The 12,912-nt window shown below is 39.4% G+C and overlaps 2 protein-coding genes across 2 annotated transcripts; both read right to left on the bottom strand.

The window, feature by feature from the left end:
* Positions 1-470: 470 nt before the first annotated feature.
* On the bottom strand, positions 471-5,316 carry pdcd5 (programmed cell death 5). The gene is made up of 6 exons (XM_054771784.1): positions 5,095-5,316; positions 4,257-4,297; positions 3,925-3,986; positions 2,249-2,340; positions 1,045-1,116; positions 471-970 (listed from the first exon to the last, which is right to left on the bottom strand). Exons 1-6 carry the CDS (start codon positions 5,158-5,160, stop codon positions 923-925), a joined length of 381 nt encoding a protein of 126 aa, XP_054627759.1. The 5' UTR covers positions 5,161-5,316; the 3' UTR covers positions 471-922.
* Positions 5,317-5,469: 153 nt separating this feature from the next.
* On the bottom strand, positions 5,470-10,897 carry LOC129179011 (5-hydroxyisourate hydrolase-like). Its single transcript, XM_054771783.1, has 4 exons — positions 10,752-10,897; positions 10,540-10,679; positions 7,410-7,545; positions 5,470-6,802 (listed from the first exon to the last, which is right to left on the bottom strand). Exons 1-4 carry the CDS (start codon positions 10,803-10,805, stop codon positions 6,713-6,715), a joined length of 420 nt encoding a protein of 139 aa, XP_054627758.1. The 5' UTR covers positions 10,806-10,897; the 3' UTR covers positions 5,470-6,712.
* Between the last annotated feature and the right edge of the window lie 2,015 nt (positions 10,898-12,912).

Consider the following 12,912-nt stretch of genomic DNA (forward strand, 5'->3'; position numbering starts at 1 on the left):
AAAAAAAATGCCTTTAGCCTGTGTAGTTTGACTAGCCAATGGCAGATTATCTGACCACACTGGTGCGAAGAGGCGCATCAGGCCATGTAGTTATTTTATCTTGTGAATTATTACAACTGAGAAATACAAATGATCGTGAACGGCACCACACAATTTTATGAATTTGGCTCACTAAAAGTAAAAACACAATAGATTATATTTAATTCGTGCACTGCGTTATTTACATATTACGTTGGTTCTATTTGCGCAACCACATTCATAACCGATATATTAAAACCTCCTTTAGTCTTAGATATTGAGATGTCGAACATTCCAATAACCAGTAATTGAGAGTGAAGTGTTTCATTTACATATAATAAGTCCAGTGTACTGTACGTGCCTCTTTCCCCAAGTCAACTGAGGTTCCATATACAGGAAGAGCAACATAGTAAATGAATGGATGGATGCAGCCGTTTTTAAATGTACTTATTTATTTTTGTAAACATTTAACATACATGTCTGCAAAAAGAAGCGACCCAAGTGCAACATCCGACAGAGCTACATAGTGGATTATTCCTCCGAATGCAAATGTATCATCGTTATGTTTTTTTTCCCTAACTTCTCTGTGTATGTAAAATGTAAATCATAGTGAATATGAAAAAAGTGACAACTGAAAGAGGAACAGCAGAGTGTCGTGTGTTGCCTGCAGTACAACACAAGTAGTGCAAATGTGAAATCAAACCACAAGCACACTTCATGTATTCCAACATCATTTTAACCATTTTGTCAATTTAATCTTGTCGCTGCCCTCTCCTGATGTGTGCTTTTCCAGAGACACATCACAGGATCTCAGGAACACACTGGTAGTTGAAGACACTGGGTCCCAGTGAAAAAGGTCTTCTTAATTCCTTAAAGAAATTCAATCCAAAATTCCAGTTGTCAGCTAATCATCGTCGTCTTCATCCGAGTCCATCACCCTCCGCCTATTAAACTGAGAAGTTTGAATGAGAAAATTACAACCAAATAATGATAAGTAAAGAACTGTGTCGTTTTAGTGGTGTTTACTTTGACCGTTGTTTTTTTCTCCGTTTGCTGACTGACTTTTTCGAGGATCTCAACCAAGCCGGAATCTGAAATCTGGCAAAAAAGGAGGAATAACATCTTTAACAATACTGTACAGTGGTTATACTCAACCATGTTTGATTTGACATTCCAAAGACAAACATCAACATTAATAGAGTCATTTTTTAATTAACCTAAATACTAACTGGATGTACAAATCAGATGCAGCTTTAAAGTGCTCAGGACGGTATAACACATGTTAATCTTGTTATTTCGTCCATGACAATAACATTGAAAGGCATATTTCCTGTGTTAGATGTGTGCTCAAATATTGCAATATTTACCATTTCAAAAAATGTTCTGCACTTCTTTGGGGTCTGGAGGAGGCGGAGCAAGTGATGTCTACACCGAACCATCCCACCTGGAAGTTTCCATTCACTACAATGCATTCCCTTTATTATGCTCCTGTTCTCTGTGAATTTCTGTTGTTATATATTGTTTTTATATTATGCCAGCTCATTGTGTTGAGGGCTTTTGCTGAAACACTCAAGGAGACAGAGTAAGCTTGTTCTAAAAGACACCATTCACCTCGTCAGATGATCGGCAAACTTCATGGGACAAATGTTTCAATACTGCCTCATAGATGGAAATGAAGTCAAAAACCCACAAGACGTTTGACCAAGGAAAAGCGTCCCAAGGTGACAGTAAGTCAATTCACACGTCTCCTGCTAATATGCGCCACAGTGGCCAGTTTAGTGCTCATGGTGGCCAATACAATGTTAATTTCTAACTGACGTAGCCAGGTGGCTAATGTGGTATCCGTTGTGGCTATCACTGTCGGTAAAACATATCATACGCCTCACAACACAATATCAGTGAATGTTATTGTTGTGAATATGTCACTTTCTTTGTGTGCGTTCATAGCTGTGTTTGCACAGACTTGCTGGCAAAACATGGGATTGTTGCCACTCGTCTTTCTAGCCTATCTTGCAGTCAATGTCAGTGTCAGTAAGGAAATCCATATTTCTTTTTTTACTAGATCTATTCTAGGAATCTTTGAATAATAGTATGTGGGTTTCATTTCAGGGCTAAAGAATCAGTTATTTTGCAGCTGGCTGACTTTCAATATATGGTCGGACAAATAAATTACAACATTGAAATACAATAAATTCAAGTCGATTTTGAGCATCAGACATGACTTTTGTACCTTTCCTGTCAATGTTCCAAAGCGAGCCATTTGAATGAGATACTTCTCCACAACATCAGCCTTCTCCGGCTTCACCAAAGCGAGCCTGTTCACTGCAGACAGAAACCATTTGTGTTTGATCATTCCAAACAGCTACAGTTGAAACCAGAAGTTGACATACATTATGTAAAAAGACACAAACATTTCTCACCATCTGAAATGAAATCATACAACACCCTTCCTGTTTTAGGTCAGTTAGGATCAGGAGTTCTTTTATGATTTTTTTTTTTTTTTTTTATCTAAGTCAAAAGTCCACATGCTTTTCCTAAGTATTTGGTAGCATTGCCTTTAAATTGTATGACTTGGGTGAAGTGTTGTGGGTATACTTCCACAAGCTTAGTGGTGTAGCTGAATCAGGTTTGAAGCCCGCCTTGCTCTTACACACCTTTTCAAATCTGCCCACACATTTTGTATAGGCTTTGTGATGGCCAGTCCAAAACATTGACTTTGTTGCCTTAAGCCACTTTGTATCTATTTTGCCAGTATGGTTACGGTCACTGTCCACTTGGAAGACCCATTCGCGACCAGGTGCCAACTTCCTGGCTGATGTTTTCAGGTGTTGCTTCAATAATTTCACATAATGTTCGTTTTCATGACGCCATCTATATTATGATGTGCACCAGTTCCTCGTGCAGAAAAACACCATGATGTTGCCACCTCCATCCACAGATGGGATTGTGTTCTCAAGTTCACAAGCGTCCTTTTTCTTCCAAGTGTAACGATGATCAATATGGCCAAACATTTCCACTTTAGTTTCATCACATAGGACATGTCTCCAAAAAAAATAGCATCTTTGTTCCATGTTTGCAAACTAATCTGTCTTTTTTATGTTGCTTTTGGATTAATGGGTTCTTCTTGGTACAGTGGCCTTTTAGCCCAGGTCGGCACAAGGCTCGTTTGACTGTGGATAATGACTCTTACCAGCTTAAGCCATCATCTTCACAAGATCTTTACCTTTGGTTCTGGGGTTGATTCGCAGATTTCAGACCCAAATATGCTCATCTCTAGGACACAGAACCTGTCCCCTTTCTGAGCGGTATGATGGCTGGACATTCCTATGTTGTTTTGAACCCAAAAATGAACCTTGCCACGATTATTTTCCTGATATGTTTGCTGATTTCTTTTGATTTTCCCATAATGTCAACAAGGAAGCAGTGATTTGAGGTGTGTCCTTAAAATACATGCGCAGATAAGCCTCAAAATAACTCAAATGTTGTCAGCAAATCCATCATTGGTTCCAAAGCCATGTCACCGTGTTTAAGGACATTGTCATCTTTGTGCACGTAAATGTTTGACTTTGAAGAAAGTAATAAAAAAAAAACCTCTAAAATATTCTCTCTCTCATAATTGCAGCATTTAGCAAATCAAAAGATTTTTGATAGTCTTAACTGACCTAAAACAGGAAAAGTTGAGTCTGATTTAGTTTCAAATAGTGACGAAAAACAGGTTGTGTGTTTTTACACAGTGTACATCTGTGTAAATATCTGGTTTCAACTGTATGCAGACTTAAGGCAGTACGTGAACAACTTTTAAAAATATTTCTTGAGTGACATTTCTTCTAATCAGGCGATGTCCCATTCTACACTGCTGCATGATTTATTATTTTTAAAAGATATTTGATTATAGAAAACACTTACATCTTGCACGAGCAGACTGGTCTAGAACTTGGGACAAGATAGAGTTCCTCATTTCAGCTTCTCTGTGGGGAGGAAAAAAACATCAAAGTTCAACCATGCAAGCAACATGTTAAAATAACTGAATATACTGTAAAGACAGAACATAGTAAATAAAGGAAAAAAAAGAACAACATAGCTAAAAAAAAAAGAAGTTTTGTTCTTATGATGGCAATATTGATAAATTAAACCTTTTTGTCATAACTTTCCTCACATTGTCTTTTCAGTGTAGCCTTCAATACTCCTTTGTACTTCCTATTACATGCCCCAAAATGAAATCTAATCTTATGACTGACCTTTGTTTGGCCTCATCTCCTTGCTGATTCTTTGAGGGATCCTAAAGCAACACGATTAAAAAAAAAGAAGCACCAGCCAATTAATTTAAGAACCCCTGACCGCTGAAACACTCAATACATTGCAATTACATCACACAAAAATAACATTCAGTCAACTGTGAACAATCTATCCTCAAGAGTTTGCCTACTCTTTCAAAATTGTATCACATTTAAATGTAATGTATAAAAAGTGTGGTCCTAAACCTGCTTCATATTAAAAATGACATGATTTGATGATGCATTATTGAATGTGTATGCATGGCTATGTATGTGTTGATCTTCATTTAATTACAAAACCTTTTTTATGTTAAGTGGGAGTAAACTTGGACTTTATACAGCACACACTGAGCACCGCGCTGTTGTTCTCCTGCCTGATTATAGGCATGTTTACAGTGTTTGTTCTTCCCTTCCTAGGTTGTGTTGAAGGGAATTAATTAAACAGACTGAACTACAACTAAAGATGTTATAAACATCCATGCTATTATATTTATATATAACTGCACGGATGTATACTACGCCGATGTTACTATCCCACTCGGAGAGGGGTGTGCACTGTCATGCGGACACAAAGCTAGCTAGCAACTGATACAACATTGGGTATTCACATATTGAAACTTTACGGCAACGGGCGTGACTTCTACATTTGAGCTATTATTTTATGTATTTAGTAATCAAATCGCCGACGTGCCGTCCAGATGACAGTTCTTAGTTATAAAAGCTAACAACCTTTTTATAGTCAGCATCTCCTTATTAGGTGTAAGCTAGGCTAACACGCTTCCAAAACACCGAGCTTCCTTACCCCCTGCTTCGCCTGGAGTTCTGCCATTCTTTGCCGCCGGATTGCCTCTAATTCATCGCTCTCCATGGTCGGTATAAGTGGACTCCAATTGTTTTGAGACGTAATAAAACAAAAGCCAAACTCGCATCACACAAGCAAGGCCCTAAGTGCCTAGCCTAGCTCGCTAGCTCAAGGAAGAGTAGTGGACTACCGATCGACCGCAAACAGGCAAACGCTATCGAACACGGCTGGATCGGGCATCATTGCGGGGGAAAAAAGCATTGCCAATTTAACCATCTGGTTCATTTCAATTTTACTATCAATTCAGTGTGTTCGTGGCCAACAATTTTTTGCAACGTTTACTACATAAAGTTTTTAACTACAACAAGTAAATCACTTCTTTTAATAAGTAGGTGTAACATCAATTCATTTGTATTTTTAACCCTTCAAATACCCACGATACATTCTTAATGAAAACAACCTTAAGATATGTTCAGTGGTGTGTTTTTTCATGTATTATTAAGCAGAGGGGGATCAAGTCAGTGTTATGTAAGTCTCAAGTCCTTAATTTCAAGTCAAGTAAAGAAGTGTAAATTCAGTTGTAATGTCAAAACAAGACAACATATGTCAACATTTTGCCATTAATTCACCCCAATAGACTGCATTACACCCCCATTATAAGTATTGCTTATCCCTTTGTCAAACATGGATAAATGCCGTAATCTGGTAGAAAACATTAAATACTGAAATTTTCAAGTGTTGACTTTACATTGCCAAGAAAAGAAAATCCTTTTTGTGCACATTGTATGATTCCATGTTGTAAATACAGTCTTCCATCAATGGTTAATTTGTTCCAGACCCGACTGCGTTAAATGAATTTCTGTGAGATAGAATTCAATGTTAAAGGAAAACTGTACTTTTTTGGAAATTTTGCCACAATCCACAATCCTTAGTGAGACTTGAACACAGGTCCTTCTCTTTTCTGTGCGTTCTAAAGATACAAAACGAGCTAAAAAGAGACAGCTAAGAGTGCATGTAACTGGATGCAACTATTTCGCTTATAAAGCCTTCTGAAAAAAAAATCCAAAAACCACCAACAAAGCCCCATTTACATAATGTGACCTGCATATTAACCAAGTTACAGCGACATTGTCATTATTATTAACATTGTTATGCCGAAGAACTACTTACTTGTGTAGTGACACCTCGCCACACTACACCGGTGTCAGTGTCTTATTACTGCCATCTAGTGACCAGAATACTACATATCACTTGTATTCCAATATGTTTTGACTAATTACAGACCATAGCCGACCATGAAACAGCGGCCATTTATTAATTAATGAATTTCTTTAAAACCGCGATATAGCGAGGGAGCGCTAATCAAACCGCAATATTGCGAGGGCCGACTGTACCTAGGAATCCAATTCAATTTGTTTCAAAATTGGCCATCTAACAGTCAGGTGGTACAGTTTAATGTACTTTAATGTCCTTTTCTGTCATATGTACAATGTGCAGCAAAATTTGTCTCAGCATTTAACGTATCCTCTTGAGGAGCAGTGGCCAGCAATCATGTGGCGCCCTGGGACCGAATCCAGGCCGTAGGTCAGCATCTTGGTCAGCTAAGCACACGCAGACACTAGCTTCCTCTGTAGGTACTGTATGAGAAGCGACTCAGGAGCAGAGGTATATGGTACTTTTGGCCTGGGTTGTTTATAGTGAAGACAATCTGTAACAACACAAACACACACTTCAGCAATTACATTCAAAAGGGTACACACAATTTTAATGCAAAATGCATTTCAAAGCACAATAATGAGAAAACTAGTTTAATTAATTAGCAGTAATATTTGTGTATAATGTATATATTATATATTGTACATATTAAAGAAGGCGACACGGATCAAAAATGTTTTCAACATTTTTTTATCCATGCAATTGACCGGCGAGCAGTCCAGGGTGTACCCCGCCTCTCGCCCAAAAGTCAGCTGGGATAGGCTCCAGCATACTCGCCCAGTGAAGATAAGCGGCATAGAAAATGGATGGATTGAACTTTTTTTTTTAATTTAAAAATACAAAAAGCCAGAAGACGCTAGATATGAAATATTTTACAGCCATTTTTGACAAATTTGTCTGCGACTCATCAGAATGGGCCGCCTGCCCAATTCTGGGTCACAACCCACCAGTTGAAAATTATTTCTCTAAATGATTATTTACATAGCTGGTAACATCAAACAAGTTGAGACTGAATCAACAGCGCCTTTGCTGGTCACAACGATCACACATGAAAGCATAAAAAACATAAAGAAAGAAATAAGTTGTTCAACTTGTCTCACCTCAACGTAAGGGTAAAAGGAGGTCTCTCCCATACTCTCCCAGTATGGAGCAGTTTCAAAACGCAGTTTGTACACACCAGACAAAAACATTTGCTGTGTGATGAGTCCAGGACAACGGCCATCTGCATTTGTGGTCCTGTTGAGACACAAATGGCCCCAAACTCTTGTTTTACTTGGTAAACGAACTCTATGAAAAACAATACAAATTCAATAATTATTCAAAACGTCAGCTGAGTTTGCTGAGTTTCTCAACAACAAAATATTGGATGTACTCTTTAAGCCTTGCAAAGTATCAACATGAATTTTAACCATTGGGGTTGCATTAGTCAGATACATTAGTATGGGGGGTAATGGAGTCATAAACACAATGCAAATTTGCCTCACAGGCGTGGATTTAGAGGGGGGTGTGGCCCGTTTTGAGGCACCCACGATTTTTTTTGCCACAATAAAACGCTAAAATGGGCTTCTCCTAGTACCGGTAATTTTATAAATACAATGTTTTGGCTTAAACGATATATTCCAAGGATGAAAATAACAACAAACTCTTGAAATTAAGGACATAAAATTGGCCTCAGATATCACCAGATTGCAGGAAATGAGGTCTAATTTGAAAATTTTTTCAGGGGGAGGGCCGCCAGACCCCGCTCCATTTCCGGCTCCTCGGCCTACGGCCTCGGCTACACACCCCCTTTTAAAAAAAGCTAGATCCGCCCCTGCCTCATATTGACTGTATTATCATATTGCAATTCCTCTGCATAAGACATAGGTTGTGGATTAGCTACTGTATCTCAGAAGTTTAAAATAATATACATTTTTAATATACATTTTCTGTTAAATTATGGTTTATCTCTCCTACTGGGAACTGGATAAATACTGTATATTGAGTAGCACGTTCAAAAATAAGCATGTCTGATAACATTAGGGCTTAGGTACTTAAAGTGCGGTACGTCATGGGGGTACGTGAATAAAAATGAAAAACAATTAGTGCGTACGTCACAATTACTAGTGCGCCTGAACGCCTCACAGCGCAGAGCACACAGTCACAGCGGAAAGAAGGAAAGCGAAAGAGCATGAAGTTCTTCATCGCTCTGTGTGAGTTATACGAATAAGTAAGTAAGTTTGATGATATACTGTGCATTGAGAGTGTTTAATCTTGAAGATTTAATTTATATTGGTGTTCCAGTCCCCGCACTGTGAAAATCTGTCATAGTATGTGGGAGAGAGTGGGGATTCCCACGTAAATGAGGCATATTGCTGGTTTTGTGTATCTTTGTACTTTGGATACTGCTTTATCTTTGTTAAACTTTCCCTTTAAATATGGTATCAAATTTATATGCAGACTTAAATCATAGCGATTCAAAGTGGACAAAAGTGAAGCTGAAGTTAAACCCATTCAAATGGAAGGAACCCAACATCCGGCTGAAATTAAAGATATGTAGGACGAATACGCATCTGTTTATGAGTGCTCATGTGAAACTTTCATCAAAATTTGACCATAAAAAAATAAAAAAATTTTGAACCAGATTTACTGACTTACTATAAAATTAATTAGTGAAGTAATCATGTTCAATATTTCAATTGATGAAGATTAAAACAGGTTTTTGGTTTTCAAATGTGCAGGAATAGGGGGTACACGGCTTCTTCCCATACATCCAACTGGAGATCGAGGGAAAGGCTTATTGAGACGTCATCTGTACTTCTGTGAAGAAAGTGTTGGACGTTTCGCTCCTCATCCAAAAAGCTTCGTCAGCGAACTAATAAGTGCTGGTAGCCTAGGCCTTAAATACAGTAAGAGTGGGCGGAATTGGTGTGCCAACACCCTCCTCCTTTGGCTCCTTACACTAAGACTGGGCGGAGTTGTGGTCTAATCCTGCCATTAGCACCTCCGAACAAAGGGAAGAGTAGCTCCCTGTAGTTGGGTATGAACAACTCTGATACTGGCTAGTTAGCATCTATTGTTCTGGCTCGGCCCTGGCTCTACCTCATTTGCATGACTAAGAGCTGTGGGTTTTGGTCTCAGTAACCTGCTGAACACAGGGTCCAAATTAAACCTCAAACCACCATTCCGATTCAATGATGGGTTCTGTTGTTTGACAAAAATAGCTTCCTTTACTCCTCTTTCAAACCATCTGTTTTCTTTGGCCAAAATCTTTACCTTGCTGTCCTCAAAAGAGTGATTGGTTGCTTTAAGGTGTAGATGTACTGCTGATTGAGGACCTCTAGAATTGTCCTTGCAATGTTGATAAAGCCTTTTTTGGAGCATTTGCTTAGTTTCCCCAATGTAGTGCTCTTTGCATTCCTCATCTTTACAGTGGATGGAATAGACCACATTGCTCTGTTTTTGGTTTGGAGCCTTGTCTTTAAGATGCACTAGTTTTTGTCTCAGGGTATTTACTGGTTTAAAATAGGTTGGAATTTTGTGTTGCCATAAGATCCTCTGGAGTTTTTTGGAGACCCCAGCTACATAAGGGACTACCACTCCTCTCCTTTTTGCTTCTGTGGGTTTTTGGGTTTCTTTCCCTACTCTCTTCTTTTGACATTTGTTAAAAGCCCACCGTGGGTACCCACAGGTTGAGAGCGCTCTCTGGACATGTTGTGTCTCCTTTTTCCTTCCCTCAGCACTAGTTGGTATTTGTTCCGCTTTATGTTGGAGGGTCCTAATAACCCCTAGTTTATGTTGTAGTGGATGGTTTGATTCAAAACGCAGGTATTGGTCAGTGTGTGTGGCCTTTCCAAAGACCTCTGTAAGTAGCTGTCTGTCTTCTCCTATAATTACCTTGCAGTCTAAGAAGGCTAGTTGGTTCTCTTTAACGTCCTCGCGAGTAAATTTGATATTGGTGTCCACCGCATTGATGTGATCTGTGAAAGACTGAATTTCCTGTTTTTTGATTATGACAAAGGTGTCATCCACGTATCTAAACCAGTGCCTTGGTTTTGTCCCTGAGAAGGATGTGAGAGCCTGTTTCTCCATCTTTTCTCCATGTACAGATTCGCCACTATGGGTGAGACTGACACTTTCTTCACAGAAGTACAGATGACGTCTCAAGAAGCCTTTCCCTCAATGGACAACTCCTGTACAACTGAGAGCCTACACAGACGCATCCAACTGGAGACTTTCAATAGATTTTACCCAGTGGTGATAATCATCCAGGTCTCAGATGAGGGATCCAGTCGATGTAGGCTGAGGGCCATGTTGGATCCTGGAACACCCTTGGCAGTATTCAACACATGCGTGGTCAGAGGACTTGAAGAAACTGCCATTGCTGTGGTCTATAAATAGATAGTTACAGTATATGCACAGCCTGTTTGTTAAAGTGTTAAAGCTTTAAGTTGTGTGCTTACCTTATTTTCAGGCAAAATATGACCCTTGAGTTGTTGTATCCTGTGCGCGCTCATGTGCACTGTTACTTCCAGCAGTCCAACCAAATAATGCAATTAAACAGCATTGCTGTCACGCTGCTGCTACTGCTCACTTGTGTATGCTTACCCTTTTGTCAACAAAGAACTGGTTGTGCAAGAACTCATTGCACAACTGAGCTCCTCCACGTATTTGCCTGCAGCACTTTGTACTTACAGCAGACGCTTCTGTGTCTGAAGCACATGCAGATGCATTATGTCAGATGGATTTTATATACTGCATGTAGTATTTATATGGTTAATTTTGTGGTCAAACTACAAAATTACACCTACAGCTTCAGCCTTCAACAATGTTGATTATTGTAAACCACTTTTGGGTGGCAATAATCTGCTGCACTGCCGCTGCAGTGATTGACTTCAGTTGTCATGTACAGACATGTGCTGCCATTGGATCCCACAAGACGGTTCTGCTCTTTAAGTAGTTTAATGTGCATTGGCTACGCTCTATTTTTACTCATGATTTCATCTGAGAGCATGCTTTACTGAATGAAAGCTCTTTTTTATCCCACATCCAAAGTCAATATATATTTTAGATCAACAGTAAGGTGCAAGGATAGATGTAATATTATGGAAAAATGAGTAATATTCAGTCAATCTACATCACATTTAAAATTACATAATCCAAAGCGGACCACATTATGTGTCACACACATGGAGGTGTTGTTATGGCATAGGCATGTATGGCTTCTAATGCTCATTCTTCAGGAAAACATGAACAATTTTTGGTCTACTTTTGTGAGGGAGTTTTGACAAAGATACAGTAAATATATAAATATAGATACAGTGTTCCCTCGCTGTATCGCGGTTCAACTTTCGCAGTTTCTCTGAATTTTTTTCGTGCTTCTTTTTTTATTACAGCCTATGAACGCTGTCACAGGCCAAGCCTGGCCATTTAAGAAGAATTGCATTGTGGGAAGTTGAGCGGCCCTTGCTTCCCTCTCTCGTCTGTCTGCACTGCCCATTGTTTTATGCATCCTGATTGGCTGTAGACCATTGTTAATCTCCTTCGGGCCTTCTTCGTGAGGAGGACTGCAACAGGAGGAGTGCTGAAGCAATATGTTTTAACAAGGAAACAAAAACGGACGCTCCAGGACGAAAAGGCACGACCACATGAGTGAAATACGCATGAGTGACTATAATTTCTCGTGTCCGATCCGTAGGTTGATCATTAAAATTCAAACAAAGGTTTGAACTTTTTTGAGTGTGTATGAACAAGAGAGAAATGTTGTTGGCAAAGTTGGCAAAGAGGGCACTGAGGGTAAGTATGCTTGAAATACAACTAAGCATAAGCAAGCCAGAGGTGAACAGCATAATAAATGGGAAAATGAGCAAAGCATGTGGGACAGAGAAAACAGAGGAAGACACTTCTGTCAAATCCAACAAAAGGTCAAGTATTTAAGAATTTGCGGTAAGAGCAGGAGAGAAGAAGTGGTGATGAAAGATTAAGGATAGGACACTGTGCTGTTAACAAAACATTGAACATTCTGGGAAAGTGTGACACTGGAATGTGTGAAGAATGTCAGGAAGATGAGTCACTTGACATGTGATACTGAGGTGCAGGAAGTATAATGCACAAAGGGAGGTGATGAGAAGGGGAATTGAAGAAATAACACTAAAAGGACTACTGAATATGGGTGGAAGGACACACCAAAGGAAGTTGGTTGTCTGATAGAATATGAGGGAAGGAGTATTTAGGGTGAAGAATCAAGGTGTTATATTTATTCTGGGGAAGGGAGTATATGTTTCCATGTGGCACTAGTGAGGTTGTGACTGCAGCTAAGACACAACTGAAAGGGGGCAGTAATGCACCAACGTAATGGATGCCTACCGCCATAAAACTGAAGAAGAGGAAGAAGAAGTTCACTCTGTTGGCATGGTATGGCGTGTCACCGCGGTACCTGAGATGCGCAGATTGCTTCTGCTGCCCCGTTTGAGCCGTGAAGGAATGCAATGAAGGTGACGTTTATCTTTATACTTGTAGTAGGCTAACTGTTTATCTTGTTTTTCAGTGAGCCGCTGCTGCCTTGTTATGCGGTATGTCTTTTTATGCCTTATGCTATCTCGGAGGTTACCTATTTTTGCTCGC

This window comes from Dunckerocampus dactyliophorus, chromosome 3 (assembly GCF_027744805.1).
Source record: "Dunckerocampus dactyliophorus isolate RoL2022-P2 chromosome 3, RoL_Ddac_1.1, whole genome shotgun sequence".
In the NCBI taxonomy this organism is placed as follows: Eukaryota; Metazoa; Chordata; class Actinopteri; order Syngnathiformes; family Syngnathidae; genus Dunckerocampus; species Dunckerocampus dactyliophorus.

Excerpts from the sequence above, each read along its gene's own strand:
- pdcd5 (XM_054771784.1), bottom strand. The coding sequence starts at position 5,160 with ATGGAGAGCGATGAATTAGAGGCAATCCGGCGGCAAAGAATGGCAGAA. Across the intron at positions 3,987-4,256 it reads GGAGATGAGGCCAAACAAAG|AGAAGCTGAAATGAGGAACT; the intron begins GTCAGTCATAAG and ends TCCTCCCCACAG. Across the intron at positions 971-1,044 it reads AGAAAAAAACAACGGTCAAA|TTTAATAGGCGGAGGGTGAT; the intron begins GTAAACACCACT and ends CAAACTTCTCAG.
- LOC129179011 (XM_054771783.1), bottom strand. The coding sequence starts at position 10,805 with ATGAGCGCGCACAGGATACAACAACTCAAGGGTCATATTTTGCCTGAA. Across the intron at positions 10,680-10,751 it reads ATATTTTGCCTGAAAATAAG|ACCACAGCAATGGCAGTTTC; the intron begins GTAAGCACACAA and ends ATCTATTTATAG. Across the intron at positions 7,546-10,539 it reads TGGATGATTATCACCACTGG|GACCACAAATGCAGATGGCC; the intron begins GTAAAATCTATT and ends GTGTCTCAACAG.